At 35.2% G+C, this 19,894-nt stretch overlaps 1 protein-coding gene across 1 annotated transcript in view; it reads left to right on the top strand.

Moving 5' to 3' along the window:
- The first annotated feature begins 4,780 nt into the window (after positions 1 to 4,780).
- The window catches only part of LOC121740604, a 34,968-nt gene continuing 19,854 nt past the window's right edge, over positions 4,781 to 19,894 (top strand). The window contains exon 1 of the mRNA XM_042133335.1: positions 4,781 to 4,852. Within this exon, the coding sequence (XP_041989269.1) occupies positions 4,846 to 4,852 (7 nt within the window). The 5' untranslated portion in view covers positions 4,781 to 4,845. The remainder of the gene's footprint in view (positions 4,853 to 19,894) is intronic.

The raw sequence follows: 19,894 nt of genomic DNA, 5'->3' as shown, positions 1-19,894 counted from the left end.
ATAGCTCTACAAGAAAATTAGGTTTTTGGATTGACTTTTGGTAAACTGTTTTAAAAAGCCCTTCACCTGGATTAAAAGCTCACAAAAAAATATAGATATAGGCAAATGTTTCTGTAGACAGCTTAGTATTAATCGTAACTTACGGAAAAAGAATTTTAACAAAACTTAGTGATTATACTTTAGGGTATGTCTGTGCCCCTTGTATAGAGTGGTCTCACTCACTGTGAAAGTATAGACTGCGCTGTAAAAGTAGCAGCGCTGAAAAACTCTTACTCTTTCAGCGCTGTTACTTTTACAGCGTAGTCTATACAGGGGATTAATTCACATCCTAAAGTAATTTATCACTTATTTTTGTTACACCTTGAATTATAGGAGCAGTCCTAATAATTTTCAATTTATTAAGGTTACGATTAGTTTATCCTGAGCTTACGCTAGTCCCTCACTGATAAACGATTTCCATAACCTCACTCAGTTTGGCTCACTGAAATACTGTAATTTATTTTCACCAAAAGCAATCGATTTAAGCTCTGCGGTAGGCAATAAAATAATTTATAACTTTCGGTGAAAAATCCTCTATTTGTCGAATTGATTAAAACCGTTAACCGGTGAGAGCAGAAATTGGATTTGCAAGGGGAAAGCAATTCCCCCTTTACCCCTAAAGGGGGTAAACGCTCTTACCCCTAAAGGGGATAAACGCAAATAGCTGTCCCCGGGATAAAATAAAGGGCACTCGTAAAAAGTGTCTGCAATCTGGATAGAACCCTATATTACATGAATACCCTTTGGAGATCATCAGAATGATTTAAATCAAACCGCGCATGGATTTAACTGCCTTGAACATGGTCATAATCATGTCATAATGTCTCGTTTTCGTCGATTCATTGTGCCTTCCGCGCCGGTTTCGGTGACGGTGGCCGGCTTCACTGAAACTAGGCTAGCTACGAGTATGTACGCGTATGAAATGATTTTGAACACTACTCAAGTATATGCGCGGTAGGTAAGAGCAGAGTGCGCTTGTCTACCGCGCGCGTATTTTCTTTTTTTACTTCCTTTACTCTTATAAACCAGTGGGACAGATGACCGACACAACTGGTGGGAGATCTGAACTGATAGGTTGCAAGACCGATTTTTTACATCCGACGCATAGTTCATAATTATTTCTTGTCAGACAATCAGGTGATCAACCTATATTGTCCAAAACAAACTTGTAAACAATTCGGGGATCGAACCCACCACCTTTGAGACAAGAGCTACGCTCTAAAGTCTAAACCTACTGAAATAGGCGGCATTTTATTTTATACTTTGTGTTTTTGTGGTATAATAATAAGTTAAGAAGCTAATTTCTCAGCACTGGTGTTCATCAATCATTTTAGCCGCCAAACTTTGGAGATTCGTTCTTAATTTCCAAAACTAAAACTTGAGCGTCGAGTCCTTTAATATTTTCTATTCTATAACTATATTAATATTGAGAATACGCTGAGTGCTGACCCCGTTATTGTGACGAACAGTAATTATTACTATCGACTAATTTCAGCATGCAAACTTTAAATAGTGTGTATTTAAAGTTTGCATGCTAAAATTAGCAGTGGTTAAATTGGTAGTGATGCTGGGTCTTTAATAATAATAATAGTTTAAAAAATAAAAAAAACAAGCTTTTTATTTTATTTCAAACATTTTAACAAATTATTGGTATGCAAAGTTTTGAATTAATTATACTACCGGAGATTGGTACAAATTTCAATCTACAATTCGATTGAATGACTAGCGCATTCATTGAATGACACCATTCAATAAAAGGACAACTCGTCAAGATGAATGAATGCGCTAGTCATTCAATCGAATCGCAGATTAAACCAGCTGATGACTGCGACATTCATACAGCCCAAGCAAGCAATACAATAAATAGTAATACACAGTTGTTATTCATATTACAACACCGCTACACGACCGATGTACCTAACAGGCAATTTAAATTGTATGAATATTGTATGGCGACGACAACCTGGTTAGTCGTCAGTAGGCTGCGGCCTGCGTCGACCTCTTTCAGGACTTTGGCAAGAATTTTGTGGCCTATAGACATAAGGATTATTTTCGTATAACATTCAAGGTAAAATAACGCGCTGCTTATTAATAAATATTTTCATAACGCTACCCTTCTCATAATCCGTCTTTCCAATGTCAGCTTTATCTTTTAACAATACAATTTCGCCACAAAGAGACACCGAAGTGACTGGTAACTTGGCACTCTCCATTTCTATATATTAATACGTGAGCCAAAAACTTTGTATCCCTTTTGAAGAAAAATGGGGAAACGTAGGTGAATGAAATTTTGCACAGTTATAGTTTATATGGTGAAGGAGTGCATCGAGCTAATATTATTTTAAAATTATGCTTATATCATACATTTTTTAACAAATAAAACATTACACACACAACAACACACACACTAGGAAAAATGACAGATTTTTGAGTGACAAGCCTATGCATACGAATTATACTCTTTTATTTATGGTTGAAGTCTGTTGACAACAAGGTGACAAATTGAAAATGGATTATAGCTTTTTTTATTGAATATTAGATACACAGTATATATTATGTCTATGTTAGATACCGTACTATTAGACAATGCTTACACGGCCAGTCTGAGATTAGTTGAGTCCCAGAGACAAGAGTTGAAAAAAATATGATGAATTCAATATTTTTAGTCTTAATGTCGTTGAGACTAAGGTCGAATTTCGACCATTGGGCGATCTCTAGTAAAATTAATTGATTAATAATGTCCCAGAGTGAATATCAGATAATATAAAACCTCCAAGGCAATACTTAATTATATTAAACCTTACTTTGTGGATTTTAAATGTGGGTGACACTTTATTTACATCCCCGCTCCAATTTATGTATCAGCCAAATTCATTCAACTAAAATATGGTTTGTACTTTCTAACGTAACTATCAAATGACTCTAATGTATGTTTTTGACTTTACTGTTATAATATTATGTTAAAATATGTAATAAGATATTTTCAAATAAGACGTAGTTACTTAAGGAACGTTGCATGTTAATTAGAATAAGATTTAAAGAAAATGTTTTGAAATAATTACTTACACAATATTTCCACGCCAATGAGGCAGAAATTTTGATACCATACATAAATATTAAGAACCATTGTTAAACAAATTTCCTGGAAATAAATATTATTCTATTCTATTCTAACGAAAATACAAACATGGTCGATATTGATCAAAATGGGCGTACAATTTTGTGCGTTTTTTGGATTGTTGACTAGTCATTTGGATCAAAGGACATACCGTCAATGTTATAGACACCCCGACTTTTAATAACAACGACAATATGAGTCTTGAGTGCCTCTCAATTGAAGTACCGTATCTTTATTTTTAATTAAGCAGTGAGAAATAATTTTCCTTATTTGATTGCGGCATTAAGTCGTTCTCACTTTACTGCCATCCTCACCTCGAGATCATCAAACTGCTAATTTCTCGGGGTTGTTATGGAATAATTAAGCGCACGCCGAATATTGCTTGTACAGGGGGGTGAGCCAAGATCTTTTTTTTTATCTTTTGTTTATGTCAATTCCATTCATTTTGATAGGCGATTCTACAACGAAGCTATAACGAAAAAGTCTTGGCTAAATGACCAGCACATTTACGTATGAATGGCTGATTTTTTAAAGTAGGAATATTCTAGAGTGTATATGAATTTTCCCTATTCAGAATAATGTTATAAATGCGAAAGTGTATATGTCTATCACCTTTTTAAGCCTAAATCGCTGAACCAACTTTGGTAAGATTTATAAAATTATCGTGTCACAATGTTAGGCCGCGTACCGTAACCAAATATCAAATGTATATTCAGTGGGTCTGAGAATCAGCTACTGGGTACTTTTTATGATAAGTGCATTTGTTGAAGAAATAATAGTAAATTATTACAACTCGAGACCGGCGACCATTGTTTGTGCGACGGGATAGCGATGGACGTTGCCATGGTGACATACTTTTTTAGTCACTTCAATAAAATAATACGGGCGAAATACTTTATATGACAAAGAAACGTTTACCTGGACAACTATCTAATATATATAAATATGTGGGGTTTTTCTTCCTGCCGCTATAACTCCAGAACACACGAACCGATTTCCACGGTTTTGCATTCGTTGGACTGGTCTCGGGCCCCGTGAGGTCTATAGAAAAAAAAATCAGAAAAAACTTCAAGAGAAAAGCAGGAAAACAGTGAAAATCATTTTATGGCCAAACAACATTTGCCGGGACAGCTAGTATAATATATAGATACTTTTAAGCTCGGGTAAGGTGGCATAGATAGATAATTATTTTCATTCCAGAAACGGAAAAAGGTATGCTTCCCCTGTTATAAACGAAGTTGTTGTTAGCATATTATAACATTAGATAATATATCTGTTATACTGCTGGTATGGGTTATAACCAATTTTAAGCTTCTTGGTTATAACTTAAACATAACCTTTAATCTTAAATGTTATTTCCAAAATATGAAACATAACAAGGTATTTCCGGAGAGTCAACAAAATAAGCTACGTTCCACGCTGCTCATAACTTTGTAAGCTTGTAAAGTCGACAATCACGTAAGTTAGTTTAAGAAGTAAATAGCAGAAAACGTTTCCTTCTTGATTTTATTTATTGCATTCCCTAACAAGCGGTCAACAATGATATATCGTACATCTAAAATTGATAACTCCCAACCCTTATCGCCGAGCGAGTCCTTCAGTTGTGATCGGGAGTTCTAACAGGAAGGACGTTTGTTCTCGAGTGAAGTTTGTGCGAGTGGATATGTGGTGTGAAGTTGGATAGATAAATGCCTGGTAAGAATAAGATATTTATTTGTAAAAAGTAATGTTGCAATAATTACACAGGGTTCTAGTATTTGTAATTTACAACTAGATATAAAAACAGAGGAGTAACTACTACGAAAACTGGAATATTATACTATTTATACTTTTTTTTTTTTTATAAAATTGGGGCCGTCTATGGACTGTTCGTCCATATCCTTTTTTTGTTATTTTATTATTTAGATTTTTCGCACCAAGGATAATTGAAATAATATTATGAATTTTAATTAATTGTGGTCCATCACGATTCACGCCATGGACACTTTTTTTTTTCTTTTTTTTTTTAAATAATAATACTATTTATACTAGTCTAGTTAATATTTCTTAATGTTGAGGAAAGTTTAAACACGTAAATAAAGAGTAGATCGCTGAACTTTGTAGCCGTACATTTTGCATTGATTAAAATCATTTTCCGGGATAAAAAATATTTGATAATAATAAAAATGTGTCTTATGTTTTTTTTCAAGCGTTATTTTTTTAGAATTTGTTAACTTAGGAAGTACTTACATGCTTAACTTTAATTCCGGTCATAAAAATTATATAAGTACAGCTAAGTTAACTAGATCCCACAATTCAGTAAGTATAATAATATCAAATATCATGTGAGAATAGTTCGCTACAGGTTAGTATACAAATTGTCCTTTTGAGAGAATCCAAACATCCATACTAATATTATAAACGCGAAAGACTGTGTCTGTCTGTCTGTCTGTCACCTCTTCACGCTTAAGCCGCTAAACCGCTTAAATTTTGCTGAAATTCGGTATGGATATACTTTGAGTCCCGGGATAGATACTATTAACTTATAATTATATTACAGAAGCCAATTCATAAAACGTGCCACGGTGTTTATTGTTATTGAATAACTCCTATGAAACGGCTGGATCGAATGTGTTGAAATTTTTTGAGCTTATCGGGTAAGTATTGGAACCAATTTTGCTAAAATTTGGTATGGAGATTTTCAAATAATAATGAAAAACACATTATGCAGTGATTTAGTAAAAGAAAAAAAATTTTGTAGTACGCGTGGTAATTTAAATATAACCTTCCATACCTATGGACGATTAATCAATCAAGAACAAATCAAGAAAAACGAATAGCATATCAGCCACGACACGAAATTCGCGTTATGGTCTTTTTGTGATTGCCAGAACGCGTCGTGGCTGTTTCACTATGGCCACAACGCGTTGTGAGCCATTTTTCGCTCATTGAGCGATTTCGGTCTTTAAGCGTAACATATATATACAAGACTTAATTAGGTGAATAATTTTTATGATTTTTTTCTTGCATTATTAAGAAGACAAAGTTAGCAACCGTAAGAATTTCCTAAAGTTAGTTACCTTAACTAAACAAAATAAAAATTTGGCGGAACTTCAGTAATAATTAGTAATTAACAAAGTATAACCCAAATTACTACGCTCATTAGGCTTTTCTTTGTTTTAAATGTCTCTTGCAACTCTGAAAAAGGAAATCGTGAGAGAACTATGTACCTTTCCCCGATAAAAAGTAGCCTATCTCCATAAACGCTGATGAATTATTATATGTGTCAAAACTCATAATCGCCACACGTATTTCTGTTAAAGTAGAGTGTTATAAATGCATAATCTTTTATTTTCATAATATTAAAGGACCCAGCGAGTGCCGTTAAGTGACATCCGTTGCGGGTCGTTTTTACTACCTCTATAGGTGTCTATTACCGCTGTAGGAAAATTTTCAGCTTTTATAAAATGACGAAAGTCTAGCTATAATTGGCTCTTGGACCATATAGACTAGTAAATGTTCAATGCTTAATCAAAAGCACTAATGAACATAATATGAACTGCTTAAAAAACCTCAGAAAACACCTTTTAAAACTCTCTTGTGCTGATGATAGCTTCGTGCTAACAGTGAACACGAGTACATTAAGTGCAGCCATTTTCTCGACACTTTAAACGCAGAGTTTTAAATTACTGAAGATGTAACGTGGAAAACCTTCGTGTGCTACCTTTACAGCAATAAAGAAAAGAGATAAAGAGGCTAGGTAGATTGTTTCTTAATATTAAGAAATTTAAGAAAACCCCCGCCAAAACAACTTTAAAAAGTAATGAAATAATATTTACTTCCTTTAAGTTTAAATAAATCCTAACTTGTGTAAAGTAATATTTTAGTCCATAATTGTTGTCACGGTGTGTCGGGGGTTACAGTCACGTCAAACTTATAACACCCCTCTTTTTTGTCGGGGGTTAAAAAAGAGTATTATACTACTTGAGTTGATAAACAAAAAGGATATTTTAGAGGGAAGCCAGAGATTTCTATTCTTTTGATTTCCCCTCTGAGGTTATTTGTTAAAAGAAAAAAAGAAAAGAATAAAAAAGGAAAATTGCACTAAAAAGGTATTCGTTTAAAGCTAATAAATTAATTAAACCTAATTTAGGCTTTTTATGGTTATCACTTATATGTTAGGTAACACCCATAAAGTTAATATACCTAGCGGAATAGAGAAACAAAGGCCTGAGCAAGAGAGGTGTCACTATATATCAGTAACACTGCGGCTGCGTTCCAGATGACGTTAATTTTGACCAAAACGCTCAAAACGTCCCCTTCTGCCGTTCCCTTTGGCGACCGCGGTCGTTTTGATAGCGGCTATGACGTCACTCATGACGTCATCATTTTCGCTCAAAACGACCCTTGACGAAGATGGGTCAAAGTGGGCGTTCTAGTTTTTTTTTAATTTTAACGTAACTATATCGCGAAAGCCATGTTTGGAAAGTTTTCAGGATCTCTCCTGAAATATAAAGTTTTTTTGTCTCTACTCTCGTAGAGACAAAAAAACTTTATATTATTTCATTACAAATAATATTTTAATTAAATAAATTAAATAACATCTCATCTCTCCTATACCTGTTGACTTACTCGTACTTGACTAAGCATTAAGCGGTATTGTTACCTAACGTTTATATTATGTATATTGTGACAATAGTCAATATTCAAAATATGTGGTTTTGTTATTAAAATATGATTCAATGTGAAAACTCAAATATAATAAAAGTTTAACTATATTAAAATATGATTACTTAAGTAAAAAAATGTAATACTAAAAACGAAACAAATATAATATTATGTACCTACATATTTTATTAAAATAAATGTAACTATAAACAATAAAATTACTTTTATTTACGACTTGAAGAAAAGGATCGTAATATCCAAGTTCGGTTCAATGTACCTATGTATAAAAATAATATAGTTATTTTTTTAAACTTTTCTCAAAACGCTCAAAACGATCCATAATCCGTTCCACTTGGGTTTGTATCACTGACGCTCACAAGCTAGTGGAACGGGAAAAACTACGGTCTTGAGCGTGAGCGTTTCTAACGTCATCTGGAACGCGGGGTGCGTGGTAAAAAGAGACGTGTGATACATGACAGCAGCACTCTTTTTTTGACGTCCATTGAAAATTTAATCTCATAGAATTCATGTTCAATCATGCTTGTGTAAGTGTATACGTACACATATTTTTACACACAGATGCAAGCGATTTCGGTTTCGTTTGGCCCGCTCCAGAGTTCGTACATAGGGGCGGCAAAATTAAAGTGGCCTCATAAAAAATATAAATCACGAGACTGACAGACAAAAAGACTAAGTTCGCATTTATAATATTAGTCCATTACGTAGTATAGAGTGGTATAGTTATTATAATATCATAATATTATATTCAAGCTTTTTGTCAAATATTGGAACGAAGTTCCTTATCGCGCGTTGGGAAAGAGGGCAAGACGGAAAAAGTTGTAACGACACGACACCAAAGTGTCGGTCGACACTTTTTATAGTACCTGCGCTGTAGGGACAGAGGGCGTTGATACTTGATAGTATTCCTGGGCGTCAACTAGATGGCGTTTTTGAGAATAAACTGTGACATCTACCGGACGTTTAAATAATTTTTATTACAATTCCACAAAAGTACGACAATTTGTTTGTTAGTATTCCTAGGCGGTTTTTTTATATCTTCGATCCATCCGGGTGTCCCTTGACACCTCTCAAGTTTTCTATACAATGGACACATTTAACAGAACTACTTACATGTTACATAATAGAGTCTGGTTAGCGAAAGATGAGACTGGAAAAAGACGGCAAATTCAAAAAATCTACGTATGACAACCTTGTCTGTAGCCGGAATTATAGTTTTGATACTTGATTATTTATGACAATAATATTATATTTTAGTTTGGATAATTCATTTCAAGAATAAGTTTATTGTTGTTGTTTACTTAAATTTTATTTTGCAATACATTTCATTGTGTTTTGATTTTGACGAAAACTCTTGCATGTTTTTGTCGGAGCATTAAAACTTCTTCTTTAATACTTACCGTACATCATGAAATATATCACAAAATATAATTTAACTGAACAATTATCTTCATTTTCTTAAACTAAATTGTCACTACTGTTTCTAAGTTTAAATATAATTTAATTTAAATATTAAATAACTTCCTATATTATATTATTACTCGCAAGCATCATAGATTGTATTAATTATACTCAAATATGTTTATTTAATACATACTTGTACACGCCTAAAACTAATAACCCTCCCTTGCAAGTTGATTAAAAACCAAGGATTAAGGGGAGATGAAAAAACAACACAGAAAATCAAAGTTTGCGGAAATTTTTTTCGCATTTTATATAAACATTCGAAAGGTTTTTTTTATAAAGTTTATTTACAAGTGACTAAAATATATAGGTGTCATTTTGCTTGACAACTTTTTGCCATCTTGCTGGTAGGGACACGATCCCATTGCTATAAAAGTTTTGGAGCTTCTGATGAAAAAACCACTTGTTTTGGCAGTCCTCTTGTGATGTCAACCTGACACTGTCTAAGGAATCCTGCAGCGATTGAAACAGGTGGAAATCTGAAGGTGCAAGGTCAGGACTATATGGCGGATGCATTAACAACTCCCAGCCAAACTCCCGTAACCACACGCCTTTATTTATGTGGCCTTCTTTTTTAATCCTTTTTAGGGTGCAAACACTGACATCTGAAAATATTATGTTCATAAATAAAGTTAGCATTCAATAACAAGTTTGCTTTTTGGTATATTTTTTTTGTAACGTTAGGGTCTTACCGGTCTAAGAAGAAAACTCATCAGGGAACTGATTTTGTCTTTAAACACTCTTTTTGGAACATAATATCTCATATTTTATTTATGCTTGATATTTTAACTTGCATAACTGAATCCTTTGCATCATTCATGTTACCTGAAAAACAATAAATTCAATTACATGATAAATAATATTGATTTTAATTAATTGTAATTGAAAGTATCAAAATCTTTTACCTGTACTTACCAATGCACTGGGATATTTCATGTAAACAATCTTGTTTTTGTTTAAAAATTGCATCCTTTTCACTTCTTTTTTGTTTGTATTTACTAACCATAGCTAAGAGCAGTTTTCGCAAATCTCTTTTCAAAGTTTTCGTCACGTTTAAATTAGAAAATCACGTAAACCACAGAAATATTTTTCACTATAGGTGACACTGACGTTAACGACAGTGTTACCATAATCAGTTTTGGAATAAAAAGCCAGTCTCATCTTTCGCTAGCCAGACTCTATTATCATACTATATTATTTAACTATATTTTCCCAATAGACAACAACTTCGTGATTGACGTACTTATCACAATTCACAAACAAAATATGTTTGTCGATGATGAAATATTTATACGAATAATTGTAGCCAGTGTGACAAGTGATAATAGATTTACTTATACACGGCATTGCCCGTGCGGCGTGCATACAATTACAGACATAGTAAACTTTACCATTTGCTGCGATTAAAAGTCGACTATGCTTTTCCTCTGGCCTACTGTGCTTAAGAGGATACACCAGGGGCTAGAGAAATGAAAAAAAAAGTGTAATATCTATAGCTGTCTCCCTTACCTCAAGCCTATACCGCAGAACGCGATAGAGACAACTGCAGAAAATCAACGATTCGTTGTCCCCTGATTCCTTCTCTAAAACTTAACCGATTTAAGTACTTTTGTCATTAAAGATTAAAGAAAGGCTTGAGCTGTGTTCCTATGTTTTATTTTCTTTGGATAATCTAGCCAAATCTGTTTTCTGGATGTTTGAACACAGCGGAAAATCTGGCGTTTTTTTTTGGGTTTTTGAACGTTCATATCTTATTTAATAATTATGAAAAAAAGAAAACATAGGGACATTGTATTAGTGGCCGTAGATATTGAGGAAAAAAATTAACTTTATGGTAACACCTGAATTAGTCCAATATTAATAGAGTTTGGTGCAGCTCCGATTCTATCAACTATATAGCATTATTCTAAACTAAACGTCAAACAATTAATGTCAAACTTTAAAAGTAGAGTTTTGGAATTTTTACCAATGAAATTGCATTTGACACTAAAACGGTAAGGACACCATTTTGTAGTAGATATTGTTTCGATCTCGGTAGTTATACCTTATCGGAACCGTAACATTGGATTGAAATAGCATAATAATAATAGTAATATCAAGTTCTAAAGCACTGCAACTGACTTCGTAATTAACAAACGCAAATTAATATTCTACAACAAAGGGTAGATAAGCTTTTGTCGATAACAGGATATCTTTGATAACGGGTGACAGGTGACAGTAAAAAAGGTATTGATTGACAGCGGATTTGATTCCGACACGTTTTTAATATTTGTATATCACCGAATCGGCCGCACGCACGATCTAATAATATTTTTTGGATTTTAAGAACATGGCTGTTTATATGCCTCTGTATAATACTTACAATACTTATATTTTTTGTTGCCATAATATAATATGATTCAGCTCACGGAGTTATATGATCTGGTAACTTGTAATTTTTGACTAAGGGAAACTTTTTAAAATAATATGATGTAATCACGGACGTAAAAAAAATACGGACGGATCGCCATTAAGAAATGAGTGAAGCACCCTTAATAAGCCCAGGCGATCATATGTACACATCTTGCACAAACACTCGCACTGTAATAAGCCGATCGTACCGCCATTACGCAATTAGACTGCATCGCGGTGACACATCTTTGTCATTCATAAATAAAAATAAATATGCCATCTTGTGTTGTAAAATGGTGCAAGAACAATACAACCTTACACAAAAAACATCAAGGAATAATATTTCATAGGTAAGATAACATATTTTTAAAGTATTTTGATAAAATAATGTAAATATTAATTCAACTTCAACAGGTCAGTAATGTCCATAACAAAGTGGGGAAATTTTCCCCAAACCGGGGAAAATTTCAAATTATTTTTAAATAATCAAATAATTAATTTTATTGTCTTTTATTAGTATCATGTAAGTATTTAGCATACTATTGACCAGTAATTAGGCAGGAATACAATAATAGGGGTGTAGACAGTAAACGAAATCTAATACAAATTATTGTTTTTTTGAGAGTTTGTATTATAGAATTACCGAAAATGGACATATTTTACTTAATAACTTTATAATATTTTTTATATTTAATAAGTGATTTTTTAAATTGAAATAAGAGTGTATTTATTTTTTATACATATTTTTAGGTGTAACAAAATACTTATGTACTATCAGAGAAGTTGATTCCTATGCAAATCGGAGACATAAGTAGTTTGGTTGCGTTACGTCAAACCCAGCCGACAGATCACAATTAACATTGAATTGACATAAGTATTCGACCAAATAACGTTGGTCTGTCAATTGCATAGGAATCAATTTCCTTGATGGTACATCTGTAAAATAAATATATTTCCTAAAAATAGTCTACACCCCTATTAATTTCTTAATTTACAAAAGTGGATATATAACTGTTGTTTGACGACCTCTGTGGCTCAGTGGGTGGGCTGTCGGTGTTTCAAGCCGGGGGTCGCGGGTTCGAATCCTGCCGACGGAACAAAAAGTTTTCAAAGTTCCTGGGTCATGGGTGTGTATTAAATATGTGTATCATATAATAAAAATCTTAAATATATGTATAGTATAACAGTATTAAATATATTTCCGTTGTCTGGTACCCGTAACACAAGTCCTTCAGGTACTTAGCACGGGGTCAGACTGACGTGGTGTGAAGCGTCCATAGATAAAATTGTTGTCTTAGATTTCCTTCAGTAGTAGGGGAGGGAAGGTGCTATTGGTGTAGTCACCCGAGCGTCATTGAGACCTAGTAGGAATGAAAATATTGAATGGACCTCTAGACCAGGAATAAATTTAACACCATGTTAGGTGATTTGATTTGACGTTAGCGCATGGTAGAACTCTCGATAGCTCTAAAAGGCCGTTAACTGATTTAAAAAGCCATTATTTATTTAAAATTACTTGATTGTTTGATGAAACGGGTTACGGGACTTAAGTATCTTATATCTTTTCGTATACAGGTTTCTTATATAGGTTTCGGGGGCGATAAATCTGTCTAGCTAGGAATTATTTTTAGAAAATGTCATTTTATTCGTGTTTTATCGAATACCGAGCAAAGCTCGGTCAAATAGCTAGTAATAATTTTATTATTGTAAATGTTTGTACATAATCATTATTACTAATAATGTTATGTAAATAATATACTTCTCTGTACGTAACATGTGTTTTTTTTCTATCTTTAATGTCATAAAAATAATATTTTCATTATGACATCTTTAACAACCGCTTACATTTCTGAAGCGAAAAAAACATAAAAATATGTTTAAGTATAAAAAATACATTTAACTTGTCTGAGTTTACAAAATTTAAAAGTAGGGAAATTTATGATTTATATGGCAACCCTCATATCACGCACACATCCTACACGGGCGGCCATAACTAGGCTTCACTCGTGATTAGAGAAGGTTACGTCCGTACTTTTTTTACGTCTGTGGATGTAATAAATTTTGAGAGACGAGACCCATATTTTCGTCAAAATCGGTTAAGCCTTCTTCAGTAGGCCTGAAGAAGAAACGGACAGATGAACATACTTAAAGACATTCGCATTTACGAGTATAATATTAGGATTTAGGATGTGTTCGGGGAGTTTTTTTTTATGAAATAAGGGGGCAAACGAGCAAACAAGTCACCTGGTGCAGCTGCAGGTGCGTTGTCGACCTTTTTAGAGGGAATAGGCTAATAGGGAGGGTAGGGAAAGGAATAGAGGAGGGTAGGAAAGGAAATATGGGAGGGGATTGGGCCTCCGGTAAACTCACTGGACGAAACACAGCGCAAGCACTGTTTCACGCCGATTTTCTGTGAGCCCGTGGTATTTCTCCGGTCAAGCCAGCCCATTCGTGCCAAAGCATGGTTCTCCCACTTCCCAAAAGATATAAGGTATTTTGCGATATTCAAACACACATAAACACAAGCTCAAATTAAAGAAAATAAGTCTATAATCTGTGTATATCACCTCTATAGCACAGATTACTAAATAGTTACTACCATAGAGAAAAATAATACACGGGGCAATTACTACTTACTACGTAATGTATAGCGTTAAATAATATTGAGGTGACGGGCTGGCTCGTTCGTGCCTCGTATAACAATATTGCTCCACTTACGTATACTTACGATTCCAATATCGTTATCAGAGAAAAATATGCATAGGATTTTGTGCTAGTGTGTGTAAAGAGAATTATGCCTCTTATGGATTAAGCGGAAGGAGGAATAACGGTATTTTAATCTTCTTTTTTAACGCATAAACATTTAAATTATACTAGAAGACGCCCGCAACTCCATTGCGCCAAAATTCGTTTATTGCACGAGAATGGTACATTTTTCCGGGATAAAAAGTATCCTATGTCCTTTCCGTACCGACGTACGTAACAGACGGACAGACAGACACACTTTCGCATTTTTAATATTAATATTAATATAGAGTATGGACTGGGGCTGAAATTTCATTAATTTCGCTACAGCGAATGGATGTGTTCGATTGGAATGGAATGGAATAGAAATTGGAAACCACAGAACAAACTATTGTGGTCTGCCGTCTGAGCGATTGAGTGGTTTTTAATTGATTTGTATAGCTACTACCTACCTTGTAGACCTACGGATAGTAAAATATATTAAGCGATCTACTTATTATTACCAAATTATTATGAATAACATGGTGGAATTACTAGCCTGGAAATCAAACTTAACCCACTTAACCTAGACATTTTTCTGTAATTGAAGAAGGTAATCTGCAATATTTATCCATAATATACTAACTAGCTATTTGACCGAGCTTTGCTCGGTATTCCATAAAACACGTCGAATAATATGACATTTTCCAAAAATTATTCCTAGCTAGATCGATTTATCGCCCCCGAAATACCCTATATACTAAATTTCATGAAAATCGTTGGAGCCGATTCCGAGATTCCAATTATACTATTACCTATATAAAACGTACTATTATATAATATTATATAAAATATTTAAAGATATAAGATAATAATATATAAATGCCAAAGTGTACATGTCTGTTGATATGTCTGTTACATCTTCACGCTTAAACCGATATAGATAAAATTTACTACGGATATGGAGTTTGAGTCCTGGAAAAGGACATAGGATACTTTTTGTCCCGGAAAAATGTGCGGTTCACGCGCGATATACGATTTTTTCCCCTATAGAGCTGCGAAGGTCATCTACTATTACTTGTATGTGTGCATGCGCCCATTTCGATTTTCGATCAATCTAGTAAGAAGTTACTGTATAATTTATAACGCTGTAATAATATTATCTCGCGGGAACCGTACATTTTTCCGGAATAAAAAGTATCCTATGTCCTTTCCCGAGAGTAAAAGCATCTCCATGCCTCAGCAAAATATGTTCAGCGGTTTAGGCGTGAAGAGGTGACAGAGATACACATTTTCGCATTCATAATATTATTAGTATGGATAACGTATTTACCATCAAAAAGGCTTGTTCGTTGATCGTTCAGAGTGTCAACATCATTACCATATATATCGATGTTCGGGTGCTAGCGAATTTTTAATGATTTTAGTTTGTTTTATGCCTTTGTTCGATGCGTTGATGTATTCTATCGATTTTATCTCAGAGAAGATATAGAGCATACTCGTAAAAACAGCGCTAAAAGGCTGTCATATGCTCAGATATGCACTTGGAGGGCAAATTTATGACCTTATTGCATTATGATAAGTTAACTTAAATTGGTAGCAACAGTAATTTTGGAATTTAGGATGACAACCATAGAAAAAGACAAAGAAACAAAAATACTTCACTTTGAGGCCTCAGCCTCGAAATCAGCAGGCAGCGGGGCGGTGGCGGCAGCGCGGTGGCGCGGGAGCGGCGCGTTCCAATGTATCTGTTACGCTCAAAGACCGAAAACGCTCAGTGAGCGGAAAACTAGCTCACAACGCATTGTGGTTACAGTTTAACAGTCACCACGCGAAATTAGCGTTTTGGCTCTAATGAAAACGGCCACGATGCGTTCTGGCAATCACAAAAAGACCATATTCTATTTATGAAACCATAACGCGAGATCCGTTTCGTGACTGATAGGCTATCCGTTTTTCGATTTCTTTTTGATTGATTAATCGTCCGTAGGTATGGAAGATTATATTTTAATTACCACGCCTACTACAAACTTCTACTACAAACTACGTGACTGTTTACTGTGACCACGACGCGTTGTGAGCTATTTTTGCGCTCACTGAGCGTTTTCGGTCTTTGAGCGAACATATTTATAGACTTATATGGAACTGGCCTCGAAAGCAGCGGTGTGGCGAGCGGCACGCGGTGTATTAGGGTCATTTCAGACCGCAACGCGACGCGTAGATGCATTTCAAAATTTGTATGAATTTGACAGATTTCAATTGCGTTAGATGCGTTTCGTTCTGAATTGACCCTTAGACGACTTCCCGCGCCGCCGCCGCCACCGCTCCCGCCCCGCTGCCCGGTGATTTCGAGGCAGGTCTTAAAGCGAAACCGCTCTAAAGCGACATGAAAGTCGAAACAATGCGACACTTCGTGACTTTACGTTCCTTGGAAATATGACGTTTGTAAAACTTCAGATTCACGTTTGTCAGTTCCACGTCATTTCTTTAGAACGTGAAGTGTCATGTGATCGTGTTGCGTCACTGCCGTGTAGTATCGCTTAGTGCGGTCTCACCTTTATGGGTAGCTTTTCATGTTTTGTGAAATAAAGTCGGTTAAGAAATAGCTGCTAACAATCTAGCTTTTTGTATCACTTCCATGCTTTTATCCTTGTATGAATTTTATCGCATGTCCTGAGCCTTTCAGCTCACTGCTCAGTGTCAAACACTGCACCCTAATTCAATTAGCCAGGTATTGGAAATCGAATGCAGGATGTCCTTTGTTCATAACGAAACTTAATTAGGATATTCTTTGATTCTCGTACCGTTCATATCGTGATGAAATTTGTGAAATGTACTTTTTTCAAACTTGTTTACAGTTATAATTTCTGGAATATCTCTTTTACAAAATCAAGGCGTTTTTTGTTGTCTGTTATAAACTATTAACTACGCAACTGTTTTTTACATAACGGTTTTTAAGTTTTTTTTTTTTGTACAAGAGAAAAATTTACACGCAGCATAAGAACTATATTGCATGCGTAATATAGTTCTGATAATACCATAAAGTTAATTATATACCTAGCGGAATAGAGCAACAATCTCGAGCTGTCAAACGAAACCGAATTGGTTTCATCTGTGTGTTCCGCTAGGTATATTAACTTTATGGATAATACTGATGTCTGATCGTTTTAAAGGTGTTCCACTCGTGCGAATCCGGAGCGGGTCGCTATAATAGTTAGGAGAACTTAGTACATTTAATATACTATTCACTCCGATGCAGCTCGAAAAAGCCGTCGAAATGAAGTGTCTGCTATCATCTGCTTAGTATAGTAATAAAAATAAAATAATAAATATAAGTGAGCAAAACTCAATAATTTTGTATCGCTATTGTAAGAAATGCCGTGCTTGACAAATCGCGTCTTACCAGGCAGGCAGGTAGGCAGGCAGGCAGGCAGGTATATCCACCGGTGTGGGGCTGCGGTCGTGTATCACGCATTTCCCGTAGTCCCATCTTCAGGAGCAGTAACTCCGTTGGGGTTTTAGTGGGTAGTCCCGGGTGCGTCTTCCGTCCGCCCCGGGGAGTCCCACATACCTCGGTGGTCCTCCCCAGGCCCCGGGGATGCGTAAATGCATTCCCCCAACGAAAAAAAAGGTATATCCACCGGTATCCACAAAATTAATGATCTGCCCTACTCTACGCCCAGCTCCGCTTTTTCTACTCTGCTCTAACTCCGCTCTGCTCTACTCCGCTGCGCTCTGCTCTATTCTGCTTTGCTCTGCTCCTCTCTGCTCTATTCTGCTCTGCTCTGCTCCACTCCGCTTCGCTTTGCTCTATTCTGCTCTGCTCTGATCCACTCTACAGTTCTACTTTATTCATATTTCTTTCAAGGAACAAGTTCTCCTTTATTTCTAACAAAATGGACTGAAAACCTAACTTTAGAACTATAATAAAAACTCAACTTTAATTAAATCGTTAACCTCATTATACGTTGAATCTACGATCGTTATTTCAATTCCGCGGGCAGCAGACTAAGATTTTGAAGAGTATAATTTACATGAAATAGAGCTCTGCGCTCCTAGTGGGTACTACTAATATAATTATTATATTCTGTGCTCCTAGAACCGACTATGGGTTGATTCAAACTGCAACGCGACGCGTAGATGCAATTCTAAATTTATATGGATTTGACAGATTCGCAAGACGTCTCACGCAATTGAAATCTGTCAAATCCATACTTTATGCCGCGCCGCGCCGCGCCTCGCCTCGTCGCGTTGCGGTCTCAATTATTGACCCTAGGCTGTTTATCCACCGCCGCCGTCACCGGGACGTCACCGACAAAAATTCAAATAAAATGCCACTTTATGACCTTTAGATGACGCCCGCAACTCCGTTGTACCAAAACTCGTTTATCGCGCGGGAACCGTACATTTTACGGGATAAAAAGTATTGTATATCCTTTCCCGGGACTCAAAGTATCTCCATGCCAAATTTCAGCAAAATCGGTTCAGCGGTTTGAGCGTGAAGAGGTAACAGACAGACAGACAGATAGACACACTTTCGCATTTATAATATTAGTTATGACCTATTATTGGTTTAATTTTGCTCTTCGCCACTACAAAGCAGCGGCGGCATGGATTGCTAGACAATGAATTGTGAGGTCCCGACGGTGGCGGTGGACAAACGGCCTATACAGTATACAGTAAGGGAGCCGAGATTGGTACTACTAATATAATATATTCTGTAGCCGAGAGTGCTATACGTGTAGTTACTCGAGCGTCATGGAGACCTAGTAGGTTTTTTTTCATAAGGTAAAATAAAAAAATAATAAGACCATTTTTTTATTTTAGTGGTGAGTTCAGAAACTGCAGCTATTTTAAAGTTATGAAAAAGAAAACATACTCAAAAAATTGCTTGCTTAGGTAAATTATAAGAGGATTTTAGACAACAAGGACTAAATAATTTAGTTTAGTGCAACATAAAATATCTGCGAAGCTAAGTTAGGAAAATATGAGGCTCTTTTTATATTTTAAAATGTCGCTACAGTCTCATCTAACCTTTAGTCGTTAGTGCTTTTTGTGGAAGCTTCTTTGGGAATTGGGGTACACTAAACATAGGGGATCTTAATCTGACAAATTTGATGACATTTCAATATTCGAAAATAACTTTTTTTAACCCACCACGTGAGAAATCTGATTTCTTTACCATGATAACTAGACACATGTCGGAAGCCTATAGAGTCTGGCCAACGAAAGCTGAACCAAGCATTTATTTTGACTGGCAACACTATTCTGCCAGTCGATGGTTTGCGGTTACACGATTTCATGATCTTGATACTTGGTCATAATTATTATTTTATACTCTTATGATCTTTTAATTTTTCATACTAGACTTGTTATTTATTTTAATAAATGGTATTTTTATTGAAAATCTTGACGAAGATTCGGATGAGAAACAGGAAAGTTTGCACCATAACATTGTGACCTAATTACCCATCGAATATTCTACTCTCTCGT

The sequence above is a fragment of the Aricia agestis genome, chromosome 3 (genome assembly GCF_905147365.1).
Source record: "Aricia agestis chromosome 3, ilAriAges1.1, whole genome shotgun sequence".
NCBI lineage: Eukaryota > Metazoa > Arthropoda > Insecta > Lepidoptera > Lycaenidae > Aricia > Aricia agestis.
Note: the sequence above shows the minus strand (reverse complement) of the source record. Positions and strands in the feature narration are given on the sequence as shown.